The following is a 25,318-nucleotide window of genomic DNA, read 5'->3' as shown; positions in this document are numbered from 1 at the left end:
TTTTTAAAAAATTGTTTTTTATTGAATAAGCATTAGACTAGAATGTTATACACATTACAAGCAATTCACTGATTGCCAAGACAGAAATCTCCCCCTTTTATATAGCTGAACAGATATAGTCGATTACATACTTCTCAAATGATATAGCTAGTTTCTAAGAGGACTCATTAGCACCATTTGTCACAAAGTTCATTCTAAATTCACTTGGTAATTTTGATGACCATCTGTGTTTGTTAATTGTTCAAGGGAAAAATAGATTTCTTGTGTCTTTATGACAGGAGGTAGAGTTGCAATTTGGAGCCAGGTGTCCTTCAAAGTTAGGCTTCTATCTGTCCAAGAAACCAGGAGCCAGGGGTACTTTTTCTTGTTTAAATTTCAACAGGATGGATACCAGGTTCTTGAGGAAGCATTCCTGGGTTGTAAAACTGGCAAGAGGCTAATTTAGCTTTCAGAAGGATTTACATACATTTCAAACAAGTGCAGACTTTTTTTTTTTTTTTTTTTAGAAGTTTTACACATACCTGTAATCCCAGCAACTCTGGAGACTAAAGTGGGAGGATCTTGAGTTCAAGGCCATCATAGGTTTAAAAGAAAAAAATTACTCTCAGTTGGGGGACATAATTCACTGGTAGAGCATTTGTCTACTTGTAATGTCTAATGAGTTCAATTCTCAGAAGCACAGAAGAAAAAAATAAGGCTTAAAAGGAAGTGTGCCTGTGTGTGCACACCTGTTTGCTCATTGGTGGCAGGGCAAGGGTAGGGGAGATACAGCTTTCTTTTTGCACTGGGGAGAATTAAGTAGTTTTCTTTTTCTTTTTTTAAATATATTTAGTTATATACGGATGCAATATCTTTGTTATTTATTTTTATGTGGTGCTGAGGATAGTACCCAGTGCCTCACAAATGCGAGGCAAGCGCTTTGCCACTGAGCCACAACCCCGGCCCTTAAGTATTTTCTTATTTCTAATTTATATTTATCCTTATGTGATTATCAGCATCACTAAGCAAATTTAGTTAGAGGTACAAATTCTCAGATACCAGTTGAGCAACTGGGGTTTTAGATAAGTTCCCACATGAAGCTAATGTTGCCTAAATATTGAGAATTACTGGAAAGGACTGTTAGTAGCAGGCCATGTGAAAAGAAAAGACAAAGGATTTGGTATTTTGCCAAAGTGTATACTGTACAAACCACTCTCAATTTTGGTGTTTTAAAATTATATATTATTTCTTGGTAAAGCAACATTATTTGCAACGCTCTAGCTTCTTGTTTCATTTGTACAAAATTATCCTATTCAAATAATAAAGTTTGTGCAAAATGGAAAAAAAAAAGGATTTAATTTTACTTGAATTAATGGTTATCTCTAGTTTGTGTAAGTAGTCATCTGCTCTGCCAGCATGTTACCTTCAATTAATTGTCAAGAAATTAAGGTATCTATAATAAAAATGTTATGAGCCTGTTTAGCCAACAGTCAAATCTCAATGACTTGCACAGAAAGGGAATAAAAACAAGTTTTGAAAAATAAATGTGCTTGTTTAGCTTTAGAGTTAATTCTCTAATTTAATCTATTAAGAATTGCCTGAATATTACTTGATTAATAAACCAAGAAAAGCTAGAAAAATCAAAGTCCAGAAAATTGTGCAGTTTTCTTAGATGGACTTCAGTTCACCTAGTTCTCTTATGGGGACCAAATCTTCTATCAGTTTCCCAATTTTGAATGTAAACTGGAAATCCCTGAAGATATGCTTAAAGACAAATTGCAGTGGAAACTGCAAGAATCAGGGCAGGGAGAGAAGAGAGTACTTCGGTGCATGAGTTCATGTGAGTAGTTGGGGAGTGAGTCCTGTTCCCTGTTGGCAGGGGCCAGAGCCTGCCACAACCTCATAGAAGGCAGCTTTGGAGACCCAGTTGAATTTTTAGGCATGGGGCCAAAAAGTTTGAGAAAAGTCTTAGTAACTCAAATTTGGTACATTCTTGAAAGCAGCCCTAAATAATGTTCATGGATTTGTCATTTTATGATCTACACAGTCTTATGGAAATGTCTTCTTGAATTCCTCATTAGAAATCTTATTACATTGAGCCTACCTTCTTCATCCATAGTCTATCCATCGAGGGCCATTTTGCAAGATTTGGTTAAAGACAAGATACAGTATAATTAATGCTATGGATTTTCCTCCCTAAAGGCTTTCAAGAAACCTTTTGCTTAAGAAGAGTAAACAAATCCCCCCCCCTTTTTTTTACCTTCTTTGGCTTCATTAAAGGGAATCACAAAATTTCAAACCAAACTTTAAAGATCAAGTAATGTCTTTAATGAAGAGAAACTACAGCTCCAAATGTAAAATGATTTTTACTCAAAAATAGGGAGCTAATACTCTTCCATATAGCATAAGGGAATAAAACCAAGTGGACATAACTCAAAGACTCCACCATACATACCTATTATTATTAATATTATTTTGCTAGGAATCATACACAGCTTCTACAGAAATACAACAAAATTGCCCAAGATTGGTTTTCTTTCTAGCTTTCTAAGTTGTGTGCATTAAAAAAAAAAAGTGAACACAAAATAGTCATAAAACAAGAATCAAATATGCACAAGAAGCATTAACAAGACATTAGCCTATGCATGGGAATTCTTTTTTTCCCTCAGAACACAATGATGTTCCTGAAGACAAAAATCTTGTTTAATCATTTTTGTTTCTTCTGTAAAACCAAGTACTGTCTTAGGCCTTACGCATTCGTTAAGATTATGTGTGTGTGTGTGTGTGTATGAGATATATATATATATATATATATATATATATATATATATATATATATATATATAGCAGGGGACAGAGGGATAGTTTTTAAGTAAATACTAGTCCAGTGCCTGGATTTCTTGGACCAAAAGGCACCATCTGCAAGGCTTCTGTGAAATAAAATGTGTAAAAACTATATAGTTCCAGACATACATGTTAAAAATCGGTCACCAGGCACACTAACCCTTAGAAGTTGCCTCTTTGGCCTCAGCTATCCCAATCAGTGTGTGGACCCTTCTTGGCTGTTTTTCAAAGCGGTCAGAAGCAGTCTTCAGAGAGGACGACTTGAGTCTGGAATGTCTATTTAAATTCTTACAGATCAAATAACGTCTTTAATGAACAGCAAACCTGGGTTGTAACTGGGTTGCTGGGAAACGCAAAGGCATCGGGGCTAGCCAGAACATTTGGCGCCCAAGTTTCAGACAAGGCCAGGATCCCAGAGCTACTTGTCAAACAAAGCCAAGCAGGCCCAGGTTCGTGGTGCGAGCAAGGCTAGCCCCGGGCCGCAGCTGTCCCTCCAACATGGGGAGTCCCGGCCGGACCGTTTCCTACCCATTGCGACCAAAGGCCCGCTTCAGCGCGTCCACGAAACGCTCATACTGACCCAGGATGGGGCTCTCCCTCTCGATGTAGGGGACCACCCACTCCTCCGCCGGCCCAGAGAGGCGGCTGATTACAAATGCCACCTTTAGGGTGTCATTCGAAAATCTGGTTTCGAAGAAGTTCACGTACGATGCTGCTTGGATCAGAAAGTCGGGGAGCCGAGCGGGGTCGCCGTTAAACGTCTCGGGAAAAACCACCGGGCAGGTGGGCGGACGCACCTGGGCCAGCAGGTTGGCTTTCTCGCACAGCAGGCGCCGCACCTGGTCCATGAGCTCGTTGTTTTCCCTGCGCAGAGCATGGTTCTGGGTCAGCAGATCCTGCATCATGACTGCCAAAGCGTCCATCCCAGGAAAGCCTCGGTAGGCCTCACTCCCTGCCGGGCTCCGACCCCGCCGCGGCGTCGCCGGAAGTGAGTCCTCGGGGTGTGTGTCCTGCCGGCAGCACGGACCGCACTCCGCGGAATCAGAGGGCCTAGGCTTTAGGACGGCGAGGAAAGGTCTCCGGGGCTAGTGGAGGGGGAAGTGGGAATCGAGGACGCTGGAAGCGGCGCACGGGAGCAAGAGGAGGAAATCTGGGGAACCGGGGAACGAATCCTTTGGCCCTAGGGCCGCGCTCGGCGGAAGAATCTGACTGCGTGGCGGCGTACTCTTACTTCCGGCATTCTCCGGAAGCGGGGCGGGTCCGCAGATGCTTAAAGGGAAAGGCAGTCACACGGTGGAGTGAGGCTGCGGTTTCCCGCTTGCGCCCGGTGATACGTAGTAGTCATAATATTTATGGCATTCGTTCGTTGCTCTGAGGTTTTATTTGTTTTTCCCAAGGCCTCCCAGCAAAAGAGGGAAATTCCAGCGAAGCCCTCTGTGCTTACGTAGACTATTCCCAGGGCTCCCATTCTGACTGGGGGGACTCCAGAAAGATTGCGCAGAAGCACAAGGAGCTGCTGTCATTTACAGAGTGCCCCTTCCGTGCCCATCTCATTTAAACGTCCCGATTCTATGAAGTTAATGCTGATTTTCCAAGTCAAAAAAGCTGCTCTGTAGTATATAACTGTGCTGGGGATGAAAAGTCAGTGGAACGTTGGGAGAGTGCCAGGTCTTTCAAGATGAACTTTGGCTTCAAGTGGTGGGCAGGGACTGCAGATGGGGAAGAAAACACATTCAGCTGAACGCTGTCCGTGTTTATATTAATAAAAAGAACGTAATGGCATTTGGTCCAGTCCAGCCACCACTGCAGACGCTGGCAGTGAGCACTGGCTCTGCTGTCATAAGGCTTGTCTGACTTTCTTCCCTCCCAGCCAGTCTCAAAATTTTCCATCAGTGTGATGAGTTAGGTAAAGAAACTTTAAAGTATGTGTAGGGGGTGTCTGCACTCAGAAATTTAAACGACAACCAGCTGGAATTTTGCTGGACAGACTACCAAGAACCAACTCTCAGGTGTTCAGGACTCTAGTTCTTTGTCTTCCTGTATTCAAACAGGAGATACTCAAAAGTTGACCTTGTGGACCGTCTCTTGCCAGAAATACCCATGGTGGAATTTTGGGAAGAAAATTATTGGAGGGGATATTAATGTGTAGTTCAGGGGCTCAGAAATGCAAATAGTATTTCTTGAAAAGTAATAAAATTTACTTTAAAGATGATTTTTAGCTTTTGAGAGATGAAAACTTTCTGCTAGAATTTTTTTTGACATTTATGTGCATATGGCCGTTTTAATTCTGGCTTTTAATTAATTATTTTTTCCACACAATACGTTTGTTTGTTTGTTTGTTTGTTTATTTATATGTGGAGCCGAGGATCAAAGCCAGTACGTCACACTTGTGAAGCAAGCACTCTACTACTGAGCCACAACTCCCGCCCTGGCTTTTAATTTATTTACTTGACATTTTACAGAGCCTACTTTTTATTAATAAAATAATATATTTTCTGGTGAAACTGCAGGTCATGAATTGGGTTAAGGCAATTTACAAAGCATACTACTAACATAAGAAAAATTTGTATATTAAGAAAGTAGACATCCCTTTAAGAGTCAGCCCTAAAGGGGATCTTGAAAATCAGGAAAGATGATTGAAGAATTTAATAAGATTGCATTTCAGATCTCAGGCTTACTCTGAAGACCTTTTAGTGTTTGTCTATTCTTTAATAGCTAGAAATTATTCTCTTTGCTGAGGGAAAGGATAACATATCATTTGTATTCAATTCTTTTTTTTAATAAAGGAAGACCATTCACTGTATCCGTATAATTTATAGAACTTATCTGGACTATAGGTAGTATTAAAATGTTATTTGAAATTTAAAAGCCAAAATGAACTTTTACTTTGTCCTTAGTGTGAAATATGTAATTATGAACCCACATATAAATTTGGAAATCATACTTAGAATACTCAGAGTGTGCTTGCCACTAATATTGGTCACATAAATTCTTTGGCACATGGGGCCGGCGTTGTAGCTCAGGGGTAGAGCGCTTGCCTAGCACATGTGAGGCACTGGGTTCCATCCTGAACACCACATAAAAATATGCGTCCATCTACAACTAAAAAAATAAAAAATCCTTTGTACTAACTATATATTGTAAATTTTTTTTTTTAATAAAACAATGTTGCAGGCTGGGTTGTGGCTCAGCGGTAGAGAGCTTGCCTAGTACATGCAAGGCCCTGGGTTTGATCCTCAGCACCACATAAAAATAAATAAGTAAAATAAAGGTATTGTGTCCAACTACAATTAAAAAGATGTTGCCAAATATATGATAGATGCTCAATAAAGATATAATGTATGTTTTCAAGTTATGAAGCACAATAATAAAGCAAACACTCCTGAATGTATGACTCATATTAACACCTTGATTGTTGAATTTATCATGTTACTCTCCATCATCCTGTAAAGTTAACCACTAACCTGAACTTTGTGTTAATCATTATCATTTCTGGCTTTTGAAAAAGTATAATTTTGTATATATATATTTACATATGTTCTTTTAAAAAGTATAGTTTGTGTGTATGTATATATGAGAATATATAATACATTAGTATAGCTTATTTCTGAGCTTTAAAAATAGTACAATTATTTTAGACTTCTCTTGCAACTTGCTGCATTAATTCAAGACTATGTTTCTAAGATTCCATGAAGTTGTGTCATGTAGCATTAGTTTTTTTCCTTTTTTTTTTTCCTGTGCTAGGGATTGAACCCAGGGGCATTTAACAACTGAGCAACATTCCTAGCCCCTTTTTATATTTTATTTAGAGACAGGGTCTCACTGAATTGCTTGAGGCCTTGCTAAGTTGCTGAGACTGGCTTTGAATTCGTGATCCTCCTGCCTCCTCTTCCCTAGCTGCTGGGATTACAGGCATGGGCCACCATGCCCAGACTCTCTCTTTCTTTCTTTCCTCCATTCTTTCTTTCTCTCTCTCTCTCTCTCTCTCTCTCTCTCTCTTTCTTTCTTTCGCATAAGATACCACTGTGAGCGCTGGGGTTGAGGCTCAGTGGTAGAGCGCTCACTTGGCATATGTGAAGCGGTGGGTTAGATCCTCAGCACCACATAATAATAAATAATTTAAATAAAGGTATTGTGTCCATCTACAACTAAAAATATTTTTTTAAAAGATTCCACAGTGAATATAATTTAGTTTTTGTGCTTTTTTTCTTGATAATAGACATTTGGATCATCTCCAGCTTTTGGCTGTTACAAACAATGTTACGATTGTTCTGTGTGTGTCTCCTGGTGTACATATTAAGAATTTCCATAGAGGATATATTTTGGAGTGAAATTGATAGATTAGAAAATCTATTAATATTAAACTTTATAAGATAATGCTACATTGTTTTCTAAAAAGGTTGTATACTTTTATTAATACCTGGTATTTTCAGAACTGTTCAATTTGCCAATGTAGTAGGAGTAAAATAGTATTTAATTGGTTATTTTCAGTTCATTTTCTTCATTACTAGTGTGGTTATAAACTTTTCATGTTTCTTTTTTTTGTGTGTGTGTGTGTGTGTGTATGTCAGGCTTGTTCATGCATTTTACCTGTTTTGGGCAGGTCTTTGTTGTTTTTATCAGTTTGCAATAGTTCTTTATATAACCTGGACAAGAAATTTTGTTTAGGGACACATAGATTGAATGTATGTTTTCTAAAATTGTGATTTGCCTTCTTAATTTCTGTGTCTTAGCTGTATTTATCCATCTTATTTGTGCTCAGCACTTTTAAATGTTTAAACAAACAAATAAACAAAAACTCTCCCAGTCAGTCCCAAAGTCAGAAAAATATTCCTCATTTTTTTCAAAGTTTGAAGGTTTTGCCTTTTGATTTTAGGTCTTTGCTGTATTTGGAATTCTATTTTGTGAGAGAGGGACCTAATTATTTTATCTTTATGATTGGTGATTTTTTCCAACAATATTTATTAATGTCTCTCCTGATTTGCTATGCCATCTTTCTCATAATGTCAGGTTTTAGGTATGAGCGTATGTAATTCTGGGCTTTCTATTCTTCCCTATTTGCCTGTATTTCCACAAATACTTAACAGTCTTAATTTGTGGAGTTTTATAATAAGTGTTTGTATCTGGAGGATGGGCCCTCTTCTGTCTTGTTTGTCTCCTTCAGGAATGCCTTGGCTATAATTGAGTCTTTGCTCTTTACATGCTCTTTCAAATCAGCTTGTTGAATCCCTGTAAGCCTAATTATCTTACTCTCTTGGCTTTGTCTAAAATATCTTTGACTTCAGGGCTGGGGTTTCACAGCAAAGTGGTTTGTTTAATATATTTGTGCTTTCTGTATTTGTGAACTCATGATGTTTCTTCTGAGATTTCCCAGCTATTAAACGAACATTGCTCCTCTTCATTCTCTCCTGTTGGGACTCACATTAACAGTATGTCAGATCTTCTTTTCACAGCCTTTTTTTCCTCTTCATTTTGCATAATTACCAGAAACTTTTCTCTTTCTCTGCTGCTTTTGGGTAAATTCTTTGAGCTATCATTCATCTCACTAATTTTCTTCCCAATTTCTGTTTAACCCATCTATTCTTAATTTTCAATATTTTTATTTTCATTTTTAAAAGTATATTTAGTCATTTTTAAAAAAAGTCTGCCGATTTCAATAATATTTTTTTCTGATACATTTTTTATTATATTTTTTCATTGTGTTAAACATTTCAAATTTAATTATTTTATATGGTATATCTGGTAATTTTAAATACTTGGAAGTCTGTATCTATTGTTTACTGTTTCTGATGGCTCTCATAATGCCTTGTTTTTGTGTGTATCATGAGTACCTATATAAATGGATTTTTAAATCTAAACCTTCCTCTAATATGGGAGATATAAGCCATAACAGTTACCATCCTTAGTTTCTTGGCCCAAGTCACGGTTGTTAAGTGGGAGAACCCAGAATTAAATTTGAGGTGGTTTCAAAAGCTATTTTTTCAATTATACCAGTGTTTTCCACACTTCAGTCATATGAATAGCACCTTCATAATTTTTGACATGCAAGTATTACATTAAAATTGGTTCAATAAATGAGTAAAGGTATTAATATATTTAAAGCCCTTAGAGCACTGCCTAGCACTATTCAATAAATGTCAGCTATTATTATTTTTAATTTTATTCTTTAAATTGATTTTATATTTTAAACTTACTTACCTACTTTACCCCTTTCTGGAGTAATTATTTGATTTTGTAGTTGTGGTATGTAGCATATTTAAATACAATTTAAGGCACACACCTATTAAAAATTTTTATCCATATATGTTTCAAAACTTTTGTATCTGTGTTAACTATAATACACTGATAAAAAAATTTTACAGGCACTCAATAAACTTTTTGAATTAATGTTTCTTTAGTTCTGTTTCTAAATTAAAGTTCAATTAATAGCTAAATGATCATCTGAGTTCTATTCCCTTGTCTGTGTGACTTTGAGCAATTTACCTTCTTTATACTTGACTTTTGTTCCCTAAGTTGAAGACAGTGATGAATGTTATAGTTATCATGTTGCTTAACAACTGGGATACATTCTGAGAAATGCATTGTTAGGTGATATTGTCTTATATGGTATATATCATCATATATGCAGTACATCATCCATCTAAACATCATTATGAAGCACATGACTGTATTAAATTTAAAGGATAAATGGATATAAAACTTTTAACATAGTTTATGATAAATAGGAAATATATAAAACTTTTAACATAGTGTCTGATATATAATAATGCTGCTAAATATGTTAAGCAGGAATTTAGAATTTGGATAATCCTCATGGAATCTAATAATCTACACCAGGTTATTGTATTAAAGAACTCTCTTTTTTGGTGCATAGTTTTAAAAAATTCTGGTGACATTTACATAAGATTCATCATCTTAAAGTGAATAATTCTGTGGTATTTATAACATTTGAAATTTGTGCATTTTTATTATATCCAAATAAACCTACCAATTATGGATTTGCACACCTTTCCTCCCTCCTCTTTCTCCCAGTGGCGACTAGTTTGTGTTATGTATATATGGATTTTCTTTTTCTAATATATTTTGTGTTAATGGAAACATATAGTATGTAATCTTTTGTATCTGACTTCCTTTTGAGTGAGGTTACAAGGTTCACATCTTATGGCATGTATCTGTACTTCATTTTTTGATGGGTATTATATTATATTATAAATACATACCATAATTAGTTTATCCATTCTTTAATTGATGGATATTTAGGCAGTTTATGTCTTGTGGCTTTTGTAAATAATGCTGCTATGAACATATGCATACATATACTTTTTTGAGTATTTTTAATTCTTTATGGATTAAAAGGAGTGAAATTGCTTAGTTTTGTGGTAAGTTTGCATTTATTGTTTGAAGAACCATCAAATTATTTTTCATAGTAGGTGAACCATTCTACATTCTACCAGCAATGTACAAGTGTTTTAATTTCTCCACATCTTCCCCAACACTTGTTATTTTTTATTAAGGTCAAAACAAACAAACTATAGTCTTTCAAGTGGGTGACATGTTACATCACTATGAGTTTGATTTACATTCCTCTAATGACAAATTATGCTAGATATCTTTTCATGTATGTGCTTTCTGGCAATTTATACATTTTCTTTGGAGAGATTCCCTATTCAGATTCTTTGCCAATTTTTTTATTGAATTGTCTTTTTGTTGTTGATTTATTAGAGATTGTGTTAGTTAATTTTCTGTTGTCATCACAAAATATCTGAGAAAAGCACATTAAAGGAGGAAAGATTTATTTTGGGTCACGATTTCAGAGGGTTCAGCCTATTGTCAGTTATCTCCATTGTTTCTGGACCTGTGGTATATATCATGGCTAAAGAAGGTGGTGGCACAAAATTGTTCACTTAATGGAAGCTGTTAAGGAGAAAGAGAGAGAAAGGGAGGGATAGAGAGGGACAGAGGGAGGATGGGGTTGGGGACAACATATAGCCTTTAAGATCATGCCCTCAAGGACTCACACCCTCCAACTAGGCCCTACCTCCTAAATTTCCACCATGTCTCAATAGTACATTACATTATGAATTTATCACTCAATTAATCCATTGATGAGGTCAGAGCCCTCATGGTCCAATCAACTTTCAGAGGATCCACCTGTGAACATTGTTGCCTAGGGACAAAGTCTTCAATACCTGAACTTTTAGGGGACATTTCAGATCTAAACCATAACAGTTCTTTTTATATTCTCAATTCTAGACTCTTATCAGATATATAATTTGAAAAATATTTTCTCTTATTTTGTATGTTGTCTCTTCACTTTATTGATAATGCCCTTTGCACAGAAGTTTTAAATTTTGATGAAGACCAATATTTTTGTTGCTTTTGCTTTCAGAGTTATAGCTAAGGATCCATAGTCAAATCCAACATCCTAAACTTTACTCTTGTGTTTTCTTCTAAGACTTCTATTGTTTTAGTTCTTGTATTTATATTGTTGATCTGTTTTGAGTTTTGTATGTGGTATATATTTTTTCATGTAAATATCCAGTTGCCTTATCATTTGTTGAAGAGAATGTTATTTCTCCATTGAGTCATCTTGACACATTTGTCAAGATCAATTGGTCATAGATATATGGTTTTATTTCCAGACTTTCAATCTTATTCTGTTGATCTTCAACTTGCATGCTGGTAACACACATTTTTACTACTGTAACTTTTGAAATCACAAAGTAATTTCTTCTTTTCAAATATTGTATTGGCTATTTTGGGACACTTGGAATTCAACATGAACTTCAGGATTAACTTTTCTATTTCTGCTTTAAAAAGCTGTTGGAATTTTGATAGGGATTGCATTGTATCTATGGATCACTTTGAAGAATCATCTTAACAATATTAAGTCTTCTAATCCAGAGCATAGGATGGCTTCCATTTATAAAGATTTTTAATTTCTTTCAGCATTGTTTTATAGTTTTCAGTGTGCTATAATCTTTTTTAAACTTATTCCTATGAATTTGATTGTTTTGAATATATTTTTCCTTAATTTCCTTTTCAGATTGTTAATTGCTAGTATATAGAAGTACAACTGACTTTCTCAGTTGACCTAACTTTGCTAATTAACTATGATAGGTTTTTTGGTATGTGTGGATTCTTTGAGATTTTCAATATGCCATGTGCAAATACAAATAGTTTTACTTCTTTATTTTTAGTTTGTATGCCTTTTATTTCTTTTTCTTGCCTAATTGCTTTGGCTACATCTTCTAGTACAGTGTTATATAGAATAACAGCAATAGCATGTTTTATTTCTGATCTTTAGGTAAAACATTAGTGTTACATTACTAAATATCATGATAACTGTGGGTTTTTTTATATATGCTCTTTTTCAGCCTGAGGAAATATTTTCCTATTCCTACTTTATTGAACATTTTTTAAAACAACCATTAAAATGTTGGATTTCTGCATCAGTTGAGTTGATCTTGTGATTATTCTCCACTTCATTCTATTAATGATGTATTATATGGATTTTCATATGATGAACTGCCCTTGTATTCCTGGGATAAATCCCACTGCTCATGATATATAATTCTTTTAATATGCTGCTGGATTCAGTTTGTTAATATTTCATCAAGGGCTTTTTTTTACATCTGTATACATAAAAGACATTGACCTACAGTCTTGTGTTATCTTTGTCTATTTATTTATTTCTCATGAAATAAGGTAAGAAGTGTAAGCCTCTTTCTATTTTGGGGAAGAGTTTGAGAGGACTTGTGTTAATTCTTATAATGTTTGGTAGAATTTGCTAGTGAAGACTTCTGGTCCTGGATTTTTCTTTTGTGGGGAGGTTGTGTTCTACTCTTTAAAACACTGATTTGCTCTATTTACTTGTCGGTCCATTCAGATTTTCTATTTATTCTTGAGTCAGCTTTGGTCATTTGCATGCTTCTAGGAATTTGTCCATTTAACCTAATCTAATTTGTTGGTGTAATTATTCATAGTATTCTTTTATAATTCTTTTGATTTCTGTAAGAGCCACACTTATGTCTCCCTTTTTATTTCTGATTGTAATTATTTGTGTTTCTTTTTATTTCTCTCTTAGTCTAACTAAAGATTGTTACTCTTGTTGATTTTTCCTAAGAACAAACATTTGGTTTCATTGATTCTATTTTTTTCCTTTTCTCTATATTTAATTTATCTCTGCTCCAATTTTTCCCCCTTTATTCTGATTTGGGTTATTTGCTCTTGTCCATCTACTTCCTTAATGTTAGTTGTAGATTACGTTGTTCTCTCTTCTCTCCAAATCCCTAATGTAGCAATATTTGAAGGCAAGTTCATTAGGGAGATCATTAAGGTTAAATGAGGTCATAAGGGTAGGGCCCTTATATGAGAGAGCTGATGTCCTGATTAGAAGAGGAAGAGACAGCAGAGAGCTTTGTTGCGCTATGTGTATGAAAGCACACAAGGGGAGGCCATGTGAGGACACAGAGAAAAGGCAGCTCTCTGCAAGCCAGGAAGATAGGTCTCATCGGAACCAAACCTGATGGCATCTTGCTGGGACTTCAGGCTTCCAGAACTATGAGAAAAGAAATTTCTGTTGTTTAAGCCACCTAGTCTAGAGTATTATGTTATGGCAACCCAAGCAGACAAATATAATGTGTGGAGTTAGATATTAAGTTCTCTCTTTATTTGTAACAGGCACTTCCTGTTATGCATCATACTCTGAGTACTGTTTTCCCTACATCACATAGGGTTTGACTGCATATGTCTATTGTAATAAATTTAACATGCTCTAGTACATGTAACTTCTCCCTGTCCAAGGCAAATGTGTACTATCATTCCATATATTTTCTCATAAGCCTTTGAAAACACCAGGAGAAGGTGGCAGATCCACAAGAAGAACAAAAGTCATGTGCCTGCTTCTTACAAGTTATAACATTTTTGGTAGAAAATATTTGAAAGATAATATCCAATAGGAACATACCCATCAATTTTACTCTTGACTGAAGATTTTGAAATAAAAGAGAAATATATTAGGTTCTCTAGAGAAACAGTGACAGTGGGATGGGTATATATAAGAGCTGATGTTGCAGACCTGAGGTGGAGGCTAAAAACTCAGAATTTCTATGTTTGCAGTCAAATAGCAGAGCTCTTTATTTAGGAAGACTCAAGTTTTGCTCTTGAAATCTTTGATAAGGCTAACTTATGTTATGGAGAGTAATCTGCTTTGCTTAAAGTCATTTAATTGTAAATGTTAATCATATTTTTAAAAATTTCCTCTGCAGTAACACATACAACAGTGTTTGGCCAAACAAATGGTCACCAACAGTCTTGCCAAATTGACTCATAAAATTAAGCATGTAGAAATTTGATCATTTTAGAATAATATTTGAAGATATTATAAAAAGAGATGGCCTAAACAGAAATGGGCATTTGTGAGAACTCATCTAAATGTCAGTTTTGATTTGACTCATGATTCTTTTAAAAAACAATTCAGAACAGCAAGATTTCAAAATAGTTACTTTCTTTAGGCATGTGAAGGTATAGCCATGGCCCTATCTGTAAGGCATTAATCAGAATATATTTGAAACCACCAAATCAGTTGTGACAAAGGATGGAAAAATTATTAAATAAATATTGTCCAAGATGTTCCCTTTATCTCTTGCTCACTCTGGGAGATCAAATTCTGAGTAAGGAAGCTTCATGTCACATTAAAATGACACATGAGCTGGGTGCAGTGGCCCATGCCTGGAATCCCAGTGACTCAGGAGGCTGATACAGGAGGATTCCAAGTTTGAGACTAAACTCAGCAACTCAGTGAGGCCCTAAGGACTTAGGGAGACCCTGTCTAAAAACAAACAAACAAACAAACAAACATAAAGGGTTGGCAATGTGGCTTACTGTTTAAGTGACCCTGGGTTAAATCCTGGTACAAAAAAAAAAAAAAAAAAAAAAAAAAAGAAAAAGAAAAGAGAGACTCATGAATTATAAACTTGATGAATAGATAACCTCTGGGATTGAAGTCGTACTTTTAAATCAGTGTGTATTTTCTTGCAGATATCCTTGATTGTCAGCTCTCCTGCCTCCTGGAATGTACTTTGTCTTGATGTGGATTCTATTCTAAGGTAATGGCCACTTTTGATAGTTTGTCAGCATGTCTGGAGCCCTCAACTCTATTCACCAATCTTATGGATTTATTAGGGGCATCAAGTGAATCGTGTGTATGAAAAGCATTTCAGATGGGATAAAAAGTAGGTTGATGACATGCAGTTAAGTTAAACCTGGATGCTGGATAAATGTTTGGTCAATGTTTTTACCAAAGAAATTATAAAATGTTGTCAGAGAATTCATCAGAAGTCACTTGTAGATTTCAAAATATCACTCAATATTTAGATGAATTTTGATATTTTAGGTGATAAAGATGATTTTATTGAATTTTAGAGCTTTCAATTTGGAAAGCAAAGCATTAAAGAATTCATTGAATTCAAGTTTTAATAGCAGGGGGTGGCAGTACTATGTATTACTGAATGATCACTTTTACATGAGTAAGTAGTACTTAGAAACACAGACTTCTAAGACCAACTTTTATAGTTTGTTGTACATAATACTGATGGGAAATTTTTTTGAGAAAGTCTTTTTTTTTAATCTTCTGGCTCTTCTTTCTGTCTGCCTTCTTTTATATGTTAATATTTCTTATCCCATAGCTTCATGTGCTCTTGCTCTGTATCTTCTTATAGTCTATCCATCAGGACCAGGGCCTTTATTACTTGCCTTCCCCAAACTTTCAGATCTTTGTGTCTAGCTCTCTACTGATTCTGGATCACTATTTGGATGTGTCAAAAGAATCTTAAACAAAAATGGCCTACTCTGAACTCTTGCCTTTACCTCTGTCTGCATCAGCTTCTTCTCTGAATCTCCTTCTTGGCTAATGGCATCATCTCTGCAGTTAAGTTAAACCTGGATGCTGGATAAATCCCCAAGTGTTGGTGGCTCAATATGACAGAGGTTTTTTTCTTCCTACTAATGTGAAGTCTAAACAATGGAGATATGGGTGCTGCTTTCAGGGACCCAACCCAGGCTGACAGAGCCTTCCTTTATCACTCTGAGCTGGATATTTAGCTGATAGGGAAGGAATAGAAGATAGACTGGGGGATATTTTAATTGATCAAGACTGGAAGTGATGCTCACGATTTCCACTCATGTTCCTTTTACTATCATACAATCAGTCACATTGCCTCACCTAACTGTAAGGAGTTGGCACATGCTATCTGGCTATGTGCTCAGAAGTGAGATGGAATGGTTTTGATGGGACTATATCTTCCATAATTCACTTTTACTTTCAAATTTTTTATAGTATATATATTAATCTATATGCAAATCATTTCACACTAACAAGAAATGAGACCTTAATCTTATATAATAACAGAAAACAGCAGCAAATGTTTTACAATCATGGAAACTACTTAACATGTGAATATGGACACATTGCCAACATTGTTACAAGAACTTTGTTTAGTAGATTTTACTTTCAAATTAAAAACCTTTTCATCTTAAAGATTTCCTTCATTTTAGTGACCACATTCAATCTTTTCCCTTAGGTTTATCCTTTACATTTTATTCTTACTGGACCTTGACATTTCTGCGGGACTTTGGAATCATTCTCAAATGTCACTATTGATTGTGACCATTAGAATCCATCCTTCATGTTGCCAATCTTGTATTTGTGTAATGTCTAACTAAAGGTATCACTGCAATGCTTAAGCATGCTTCAGTAGCCTCAGAAAGAAATAAAAACTGTGATAAAGTATCAAAGACCTTAAAATTCTGGTCCCAGAATTCCACCCAATGAGCAGATGCCCAGTCACCAGATTATATATTTCACAAGATAATTATCCAGGGCTATGTGTCCATGACTTAGAAATCTTGGCACTTAATAAGCATTCAAAAAACACTGGATGAACTAATTATAGTTTTTTTTGTGTGTGCACATATCTGTTTGTCATATTGGATTATATACAAATTGAGGATGGAGATTATACCTATTTGTTTCTGAATTACCTCTCTGTGGCACATGGTACATACTAAATTGTTGGTAAATTGAGTAAAAGCCACCTTAAAACATGAGATAAAATCAATGGAGGGTGGTTAGCTTAAGATGTAGCAAGATATTTTTCAGGAAAAAAGCATTAGACATATTACATGAAAATAACATTTTTTATTAATAAAAATTTATTTATTAATAAAAATATTTATGACAGTTAATTATATCCAGGATTGTCCTAGGCACTAGGGCCCCAATGATGAATGAAAACAGATGTAATGACTGTTATTCTAGAGCTCATGACCCATGTACTGCATACTGAGAGAGATTATGACAAGAGTTCCCAACCTATACCTGTAGCATCAGAGTAGTGGTGCTTATGGAAAAGACACTTAAGTTGAGATCTGAAGGACGTGAAGGCATCAAACAGGTGGAAGGGAGGGTGGAGATGGGTGATTTTTACAAAGGCAATAGACATAGTTGTCAGAGGGAGTGTGACATGCTTGAAGATCAAAAACAGACCGGTGTGTCTTAGATGGCAGAACATGAGAGGGGAATAGTACAAAAGAAGGCTGGAGAAGCCTGGTGGGGGGAAGGCAATGCAGGTGCCTGTAAACCATGCCATGAGTTCTGGTCTTCATCTGAAGAGTAATAGCAAGCCATTGAAGCTTTAATGAATGGTTACATGATTAATTATTTATTTCAAAAATGTCACATTGGCAATAGTGAGGACTGCTTGGGGTCAGAACAGATCTGGAGAGACCAGTTTAAAAGGTTATTACAATTGCCCCCCACTCCCCCGACCAAATGCTGGTAGCTTGGATTAGAAGAGTAATAGGTGAGAAGAGAGAAGTAGATTGCTTTGGGAGTTGTATAATGGGTCAAATGTACAAATGCAGTGATGAGGTAAAAGAAAAGCTTGGTGGCTTCATTTACTGGGGGACGGTACACTGAAAGAGAATCATGGTGTCATCTTGGAAATGTTGACTTAGTCAACACAATAACTGTAACCCTCCTTAATCCCAATTGCAAACACCATCTTCCTATCAGTTCTTAAGTTTCCAGCTCACTTGCTCTGAGACCCACTGCAAATGTGACTTTGCTGGCCAGCACCTGGAATCCACTGGTCCCTCCCCGATTCCACTGCTTCTCACCCTCTCCTGCCTTCGTTGCCCTCTTCATTAAATCAATTATTTTTTCCATAACATCATTCTAGTCACTCCTTCCCATCATGATTAACTCCCCTGACCTGTAGCCTCGTTCTCTCTTCCTGGAAAAACCACAACCCTACTTAAATCCAGCTCTTTGCTCCTTGATTCTCACATGTTATCTTTTTTTTGGATAAAAATAGAAGACCAGGCTGAAAAAGCTCAGTTTATACGACCACCTACGTCCAGGGTGAGCATAATGCCTCCTGGATCTCACGTGAGCTTTTGTTAATATTCACTCTCCATCTCTCAAGTGTGATTGTTTTGTGCTGAACACACCTCAAACTTTCCTCCCCAGCTCTCCCTCCAAGAGAGGGAGCTTGCATTCCATTCCACCAAGAGACGGAAGCAATCAGAAGAGAACTTCCACCATCACGTCCACCTACCTCCGGGTATCTGTGTTCCTTTGTTTGACTTCTTCTCCTGTTATTATAGTTGAACCATCTCTCTCTGAGCAAAGGCTGACCTCTTCACTTGTGGTTTCATTTCCTTTTAGGATGGAACTACTGCAGGACAGGAAATGTTCAGAAAATTCTTTTCTTTCCATTATCACTCCTCTCTTCTACCAAGCTCTTCTCTTGACCTCATTTTTCTCTCTGACTAATGCTTGTTCAGTGCTTGGTATCCTTCCTTCCTCTAACAGCAAAACTCCTCAAAAGAATATTTTAAAAATATTTTATTGGCTCTTTTTAGTTATCCATAACATCAGGATTCATTTTGACATAATTATATGAGCATAAAATATATAATTTGCTCTAATTCGGTCCCTAGTACTTAACTTCTCCCTCATCCTCCCTCCTCTTGTTCCATTTCTCTCTACACTTTATCTTTCTGCTATTTATTTATAGTTTTTTAAAATTAGTGTCTTGTGTAAATACTTAATGGTGACATTCACTATGGTATATAAATTTAGGTCATTCCACTGTACTGCCTTCTTCCTGTCCCTTCTCCCTTCCCCTCAAACCCCTTCCTCTACTCCACTGATATTTTCTTTCTTTTTTCTCTTCTTTATTTTGAATTAGCTTCCACATAGCAGAGAAAACATTCAACCTTTGACTTTTGGGATTTGGCTTATTTCACTTAGCATGATAGTGTCCGGTTCCACCCATTTACTAGCAAATGCCACAATTTTATTCTTTTTTACAGCTGAGTAATACACCATTGTGAATACATGCCATATTTTCTTTATCCACTCATCTGTTAAAAGGCACCTAGGTTGGCTCCATAGCTATTGTGAATTGTGCTGCTATAAACTTGGATGTGGCTGTGTCATTGTAATATGCCGATCTCAGACATCTCAAAAGAGGTTTTTATATTTACTTTCTTTAGTTAATCTCTTCTAATTCTATCTGGGACCACCTCTGTCAGATTTTCATTCTTATCATTTGACTTATCCTGAATATATCAAGACCCCCATGACTTCCCCGCCATTACCAGACCTCCTGCTCATGCTCCATTTGATTTCCTTGCCCTTCCCTGTCCTCCAGCATCACCTCCAGTGGCCTTGTCACTGTTCTCTGGCGATGCCATCCACATTGCCAATAAAAGGACTTCCCACTTTTCATTTCCTCTGCTCAGACATCCACTTTATTTCCTTTTTGGGTCTTTTTTCAAATGTCACCTTTTCAATGATGCTCAACCTAATCACACTATTTAAAATTTCACACTTCTTCCCCATAGTTCCTATTCCCTTTCCCCCCCCACTTTGTTTTTCTGTATAGCATTCATCATGCTGAAAAATATCTGTTTTTTTATGCATTTATGTTTTGGTTGTTCTTCTGTCAATCAGAATGTGAACTCTATGTGGGCAGGAGTATTGTCTGTTTTGTTCATTGTTTTACTGTTACTTCTCAGAAGAGTGCTGGATCCATAGTAGCTTCTCAATATTATTAAATGAGTGAGTTGATGAGTCCAAGTGCACATAGTGAGCACAGACTATTAGGTTTATGAGGCTGCAGCTCAGAGAAGGAGTCTTCACTGGGAAAACAATACATTAGGAACTTGTTAGCGTAGAGATAAGGTGACCATATGTCCAAGTTGGCCCTGAGCAGACAGGTATACTTGTCAGTAGCACCCTTCCTTTAAGAGCACTGTTCTGGTTCAGATGACCCCCTGAATACACAGCAGTTGAATCTGTGGCCCTGAATGGGGTTGTCTGGAGGAAGCACATCAAATGAAAACAAGAATCTAGGAAGAGCCCTCAGGTTTATGACCTTTAAGGGCTTGTAGAGGAGGAGGAGCCTGAAATGAGCTTGAGAAGGAACAATCAGAGAAGGATTACCTCTGTGATAGGCCTTTGGTGGAATAATTAGTACAAAATCAGAGTGATGAAATAATACAAGGAGAAATGAGGAAATGAAGGCTGAAAGTTATAGAAAATTCAAGTATTTTGGTTGTGAATGTAAGAGAGAAAGATCTGATTCTGAATTATCAATTTAACCTTGAGGCAAGGCAAGGGCATCAAAAGCAAGGAAAGAAATGGAAATAATTTCATACTTGACAGTTCAAAAACAAGGAATGAAAGGAGTCATCATAAAAAATCTCGTGCTTTTATATGACTACGTAACCTGTGTGATTCTACATCATGTACAACCAGAAGAATGAGAAGTTATACTCCATTTATATAGGATATGTCAATGTGCATTCTACTGTCATGTATTGTGGGGGGCAGCCCTGCCCATGGGCTGAGCACCCTCTCTCAGCCTTGATTGAGTAAGGGGGGTGTTTGGTCTGGCATCTCACTCCATGCACCGTGTGAAGCAAATGGCCTCCACCTTCACCCAGCAAAGAAGCTTGCTTTAGCCCTGGACTTGGGCGTTACCCAATGGGATGGAAACCCACCTTTGAAACCTTATCCCCTGCCTTATTTGGTGAAGAACATTCCATCTAAGCTCCTGTGTCCCCCCTATTAAATAAAGAGATTCCAGGTGCACGCTCTCTTGCCTTTCAGTGCAGAAGAGGACCCTAGAGGTCACAGAGCAGTTCCACCCTCAACCTGAGAAACTCATGTCTGTGTGTTGCGTGATTTTTTCACCATTTTCTTAGTCTAATGTTGCAGCCAGCTCCTTTGAACCCAGCTCATCTCATTGGCATAGGCAGCTGTTGAGAATGTCTAACAAATTAGAAATTAGAACAAATAAAAATATCTCATGCTTTCACTGGTCTTTTGTCAGTTGTTTTGATAACCGACAGTAGTTTGGATTACATACAGGAGAAAGTTATCTCCATACTTGGGTCCTCCCTAGGATATAATCTGGACTTGAGTATGATTATGGGAAGAAGTGGGTGTGGCACTTAGAGATTGTTTTCAACTTTTGCTTGGAAGGCTCTGAGCTTGCTAAATGTCCATGGAAAGACTTCAGGTGAGAGAGGCCAGCTGAGCACACTGGGGAGAGAGGAGCTAACTCGTGGTGGCACTTTATCTGAGAAGGTGGGAGGGCAGATGGAAGGACTGGCCTTGGGTAGGTGGAGGTTTTCTTCTTCTGACACAATGGAAAGAATGAAAGAGAGGCTGGGCACCTGCAGCTGTATTAGGACTGGCTGTGGGAGGGAGAGGGCACTGTGGCCGGAGCAGGAGGTAAGACCATCTGAGAGTGAGGAAGGCTTAAAGCAGTGTCTGTGCTTAAAGCAGTTTCAAAGAGTGAGAAAAGTGACTGACTAAGAAACCTGTTAAGGGCTCTTTTGAGGCTGGTCATCATGAATCATCAGCAGACATTTCTTCAGTTACCTAGGAAATGGGAAATAAAAGCATCTTTCTTTGATCTGGTAAAAATCACTGAGGGAAATATTTAAGGGAGGCATTATTCTTAAGTGGGCCATAACAGCTTTCTTTCTTTTCTTTTTTTTTTTTGCTACATCATGAGTCAACAAATGCATGTGAAGAAATGATGGAGCTCTTTGGAGAAAAATACTGTGGAAGACAGCATAATGTTTTGTTTTGTTTTTCTCCTTTGGCAATGAGTGACAGAAAAAGACGAGGTTTTCCTGAGAGTTAAAGTCCTCCCTGGATGATGTGGGAGTCAAGGGACCTGAGTCCTAGATCTGGTTCTGCCACTATTAGGTTTTGCTCTCTGGGTTTCAGTCTTATCAAAATGCTGTGAAGAGATGAACTTATTTTCCTTCCACTCCTGAAATCTCTGAGTCTGTGGCATCCTGACGCCATCTTGGTTTACAGGTTACAGGCAGGGATGGAAGTCATGGAGTCAAAAGTGTTTTCATGGGTCATGTGTCTGAATTCCTGCTCTAGTGTTCTGGAGTTCAACGGGGGCTGATGAACTTGACCTTTCTTGTGAGCCAGAATTTTGACCCAATGAGGAGATAAGGCAAAGAAGTCAGGAAGTCATAGATTAAGCCTTTGTCTTGACAACTGGTGGATCTCTTGGTGAATATGGCTTAGAGCTGCTGAAGTCAAAAGGGGATTCCTAATACCGAATTCCAGAATGAGGCAGCCTTACTCACCAGGGGTGGGCACAAGGGAATATTGAAGACCTTCTCACACTGTCCCTGGAAAAATTTCATACAGGGGAGCAGAGCAGAGCAGAGCACTGGTTTTTAACAGGAAGACAGCTCCCTAAAGGCAAGAAAGGAGGTGAGAGCATGCCTTTTGGGTTCCCTTCCAAATTGACCAACCAACGAAGTCACTCCTCCTCAGGGAGAAATAAGGAGGGCGCAGGAGGGGCCGGCTGTGTTGAATCACTTTGCTGACTGCTTCTTCTCAGTCTCCTTTGTTGATTTCTCCTCATATTTCTGATTTCTAAACATGTTTCAGAATATTTCAGTTTGGCCCATAGGACTCTTATCTGTCCCACTGTCTTCCTATTTGCTCTCCTCCAGTCTCATGGCTGATGATTCCCAAGTTCATATCTCCAGACCAAAATGCTTCTTTGAATTCCAGAATTTCATCTCTTTAGGTTTTCATTTGAACAAAGACCTAAAGAGATGAGATTCTAGAATTCAGATGTTCTTTTCTCAGTGCAGCTTTCCTTGACTCTCCCGTATAGACTACCTGGAACCCTCTATGCAGTTCTGCCTACTCCTTTACTCTATTTTTTCCCCCCTTAGTTCTTATGTTTTTTGGGTGTTAAGTTTTTTATATATCCTAGAGATTTTCTCCCAATATGTAGGCTCTCTTCTCACATTATTAATTGTTTCCTTTGCTGAGAAGCAGCTTTTTAATTTGAATCCATCTCATTTATTAATTCTTGATTTTACTTCTTGCACTTTAGGAGTCTTGTTAAGGAAGTCACACCCTAGGCCAACGTGGTGAATTTTGGGGCCTAGTTTTTCTTCTATTAGGTGCAGGGTCTCTGTTCTAGTGCCTAAATCTTTGATCCAATCTGAGTTGATTTTTACGCAGGCTGAGAGGTAGAGGTTTAATTTCATTTTGCTACATATGGACTTCCAGTTTTGCTAGAACCATTTGTTGAATAGGCTATCTTTTTTCCAGTGAATGTTTTTGGCACCTTTCTCTAATATGACATAACCATGTTTATGTGAGCTTGTAACTGTGTCCTCTATTCTGTACCATTGGTCTACAAGTCTATTTTGGTGCCAATACCATGCCATTTTTATTACTATAGCTTTCTTTTCTTGGTAAGGAATACTTTAGCTATTCTGAGTCTCTTATTTTTCCAAATAAATTTCATGATTGCTTTTTCTATTTCTATGAAGAATGTCATTGGGATTTTAATAGGAATTGCATTAAACTGTATAATGCTTTTGGTAGTGCAGCCATTTTGAAAATATTAATTCTGCCTATCCAGGAGCATGGGAGATCTTTCCATCTTCTGAGGTTTTCTTCAATTTCTTTCTTTGTTCTGTAGTTTTCTGTAGTGTTCTGTAGTTTTCATTGTTGAGGTATTTCACCTCTTTTGTTAGATTAATCCCCAGGTTTTTAAATTTTATTTTTCCTTGAGGCTATTGTGAATGGAGTAGTTTCCTAATTTCTTTTTCAGTGGATTCATTGCTGATGAATAGGAATCCATTTGATTTATGTTGATTTAATATCCTGTTACTTTGCTGAATTCATTTATTAGTTCTAGAAGTTTTCTGGTGGAATTTATTGATCTTCTAGATATAGAATCATGTCATCAGCAAATAGTGATAGTTTGAGTTCTTCTTTACCTATTTGTAGCCCTTTAATTTCTTTGTTTTGTCTAATTGCTTTGGCTAGAGTTTCAAGGATGATGTTGGATAGAAGTGGTGAAAGAGGACATCTTTGTCTTCATCCAGTTTTTGTAGGGAATGCTTTCAAATTTTCTCCATTTAGAATGATACTGGCCTTGGGTTTAGCATATATAGTTTTTACAATGTTGAGGTATGTTCCTACTAGCCCTAGTTTTTCTAATGTTTTGAACATGAGGTGTGCTGTGTTTTGTCAAATGCTTTTTCTGCATCTATTGAGATGATCATATGATTCTTTTTTAAAAGTCTATTAATATGATGAATTATGTTTATTGATTTCCATATATTGACCCAATGCATCCCTGGGATGAATTTCACTTGGTCATGGTGCACTATCTTTTTAATATGCTTTTGTATGTGATTTGTCAGAATTTTATTGAGAATTCTTGCATCTATGTTTATCAGGGATATTGGTCTGAAGATTTTTTTCCTTGTTATGTCTTTAGTTTTGGTATCAGGGTGATATTAGCCCCATTGAATGAGTTTGGAAGGGATCCCTCCTTTTCTATTTCATGATATACTTTGAGGAGTATTGGTGTGTTAATTCTTCTTTGAAAGTCTTGTAGAACTCGGCTAAGAATCCATCTGGTCCTGGGCTTTTCTTGGTTGGTAGGCTTTTGATGGAGTTTTCTATTTCATTACTCAAAATTGATCTATTTAAATCATGTATGACCTCCTCAATGCAGTTTGGGTAGGTCATATGTCTCTAAAAATTTGTCGATGTCTTTGATATTTTCTATTTTATTAGAGTATAAATTTTCAAAATAATTTCTAATTATCTTCTGTATTTCAGATGTGTCTGTTGTGATATTTACTTTTCATCTGTATTTTATTAATTAGAGTTTTCTCTTTTTTCTCTTCATTAGCATGGCTAGGGGTTTATCTATTTTATTTATTTTTTCAAAGAACCTACTTTTTTGTTTTGTCAACTTTTTCAATTGTTTCTTTTGTTTCAATTCATTAATTTCAGCTCTGATTTTAATTATTTCCTGCCTTCTACTGCTTTTGGTTGTTGACTTGTTCTTCTTTTTCTAGGGCTTTGAGATGTAGTGTTAGGCCATTTATTTGTTGACTTTTT

General features: G+C 36.8%; 1 protein-coding gene across 1 annotated transcript; it reads right to left on the bottom strand.

Moving 5' to 3' along the window:
* Nucleotides 1-4,048, bottom strand: LOC114098695 (protein LDOC1-like). The gene has a single exon (XM_027942921.2). The coding sequence runs from the start codon at nt 3,744-3,746 to the stop codon at nt 3,348-3,350; it is 399 nt and encodes a 132-aa protein (XP_027798722.1). The 5' UTR covers nt 3,747-4,048; the 3' UTR covers nt 1-3,347.
* Nucleotides 4,049-25,318: the final 21,270 nt, after the last annotated feature.

The sequence above is a fragment of the Marmota flaviventris genome, chromosome 16, assembly GCF_047511675.1.
Source record: "Marmota flaviventris isolate mMarFla1 chromosome 16, mMarFla1.hap1, whole genome shotgun sequence".
Lineage (NCBI taxonomy): Eukaryota > Metazoa > Chordata > Mammalia > Rodentia > Sciuridae > Marmota > Marmota flaviventris.
The sequence above is the reverse complement of the archived record's forward strand: the minus strand, read 5'-3'. Positions and strand labels throughout refer to the sequence as shown.

Bases quoted from the DNA above. Each gene is read 5' to 3' on its own strand.
- LOC114098695 (XM_027942921.2), bottom strand. From the start codon at position 3,746: ATGGACGCTTTGGCAGTCATGATGCAGGATCTGCTGACCCAGAACCAT.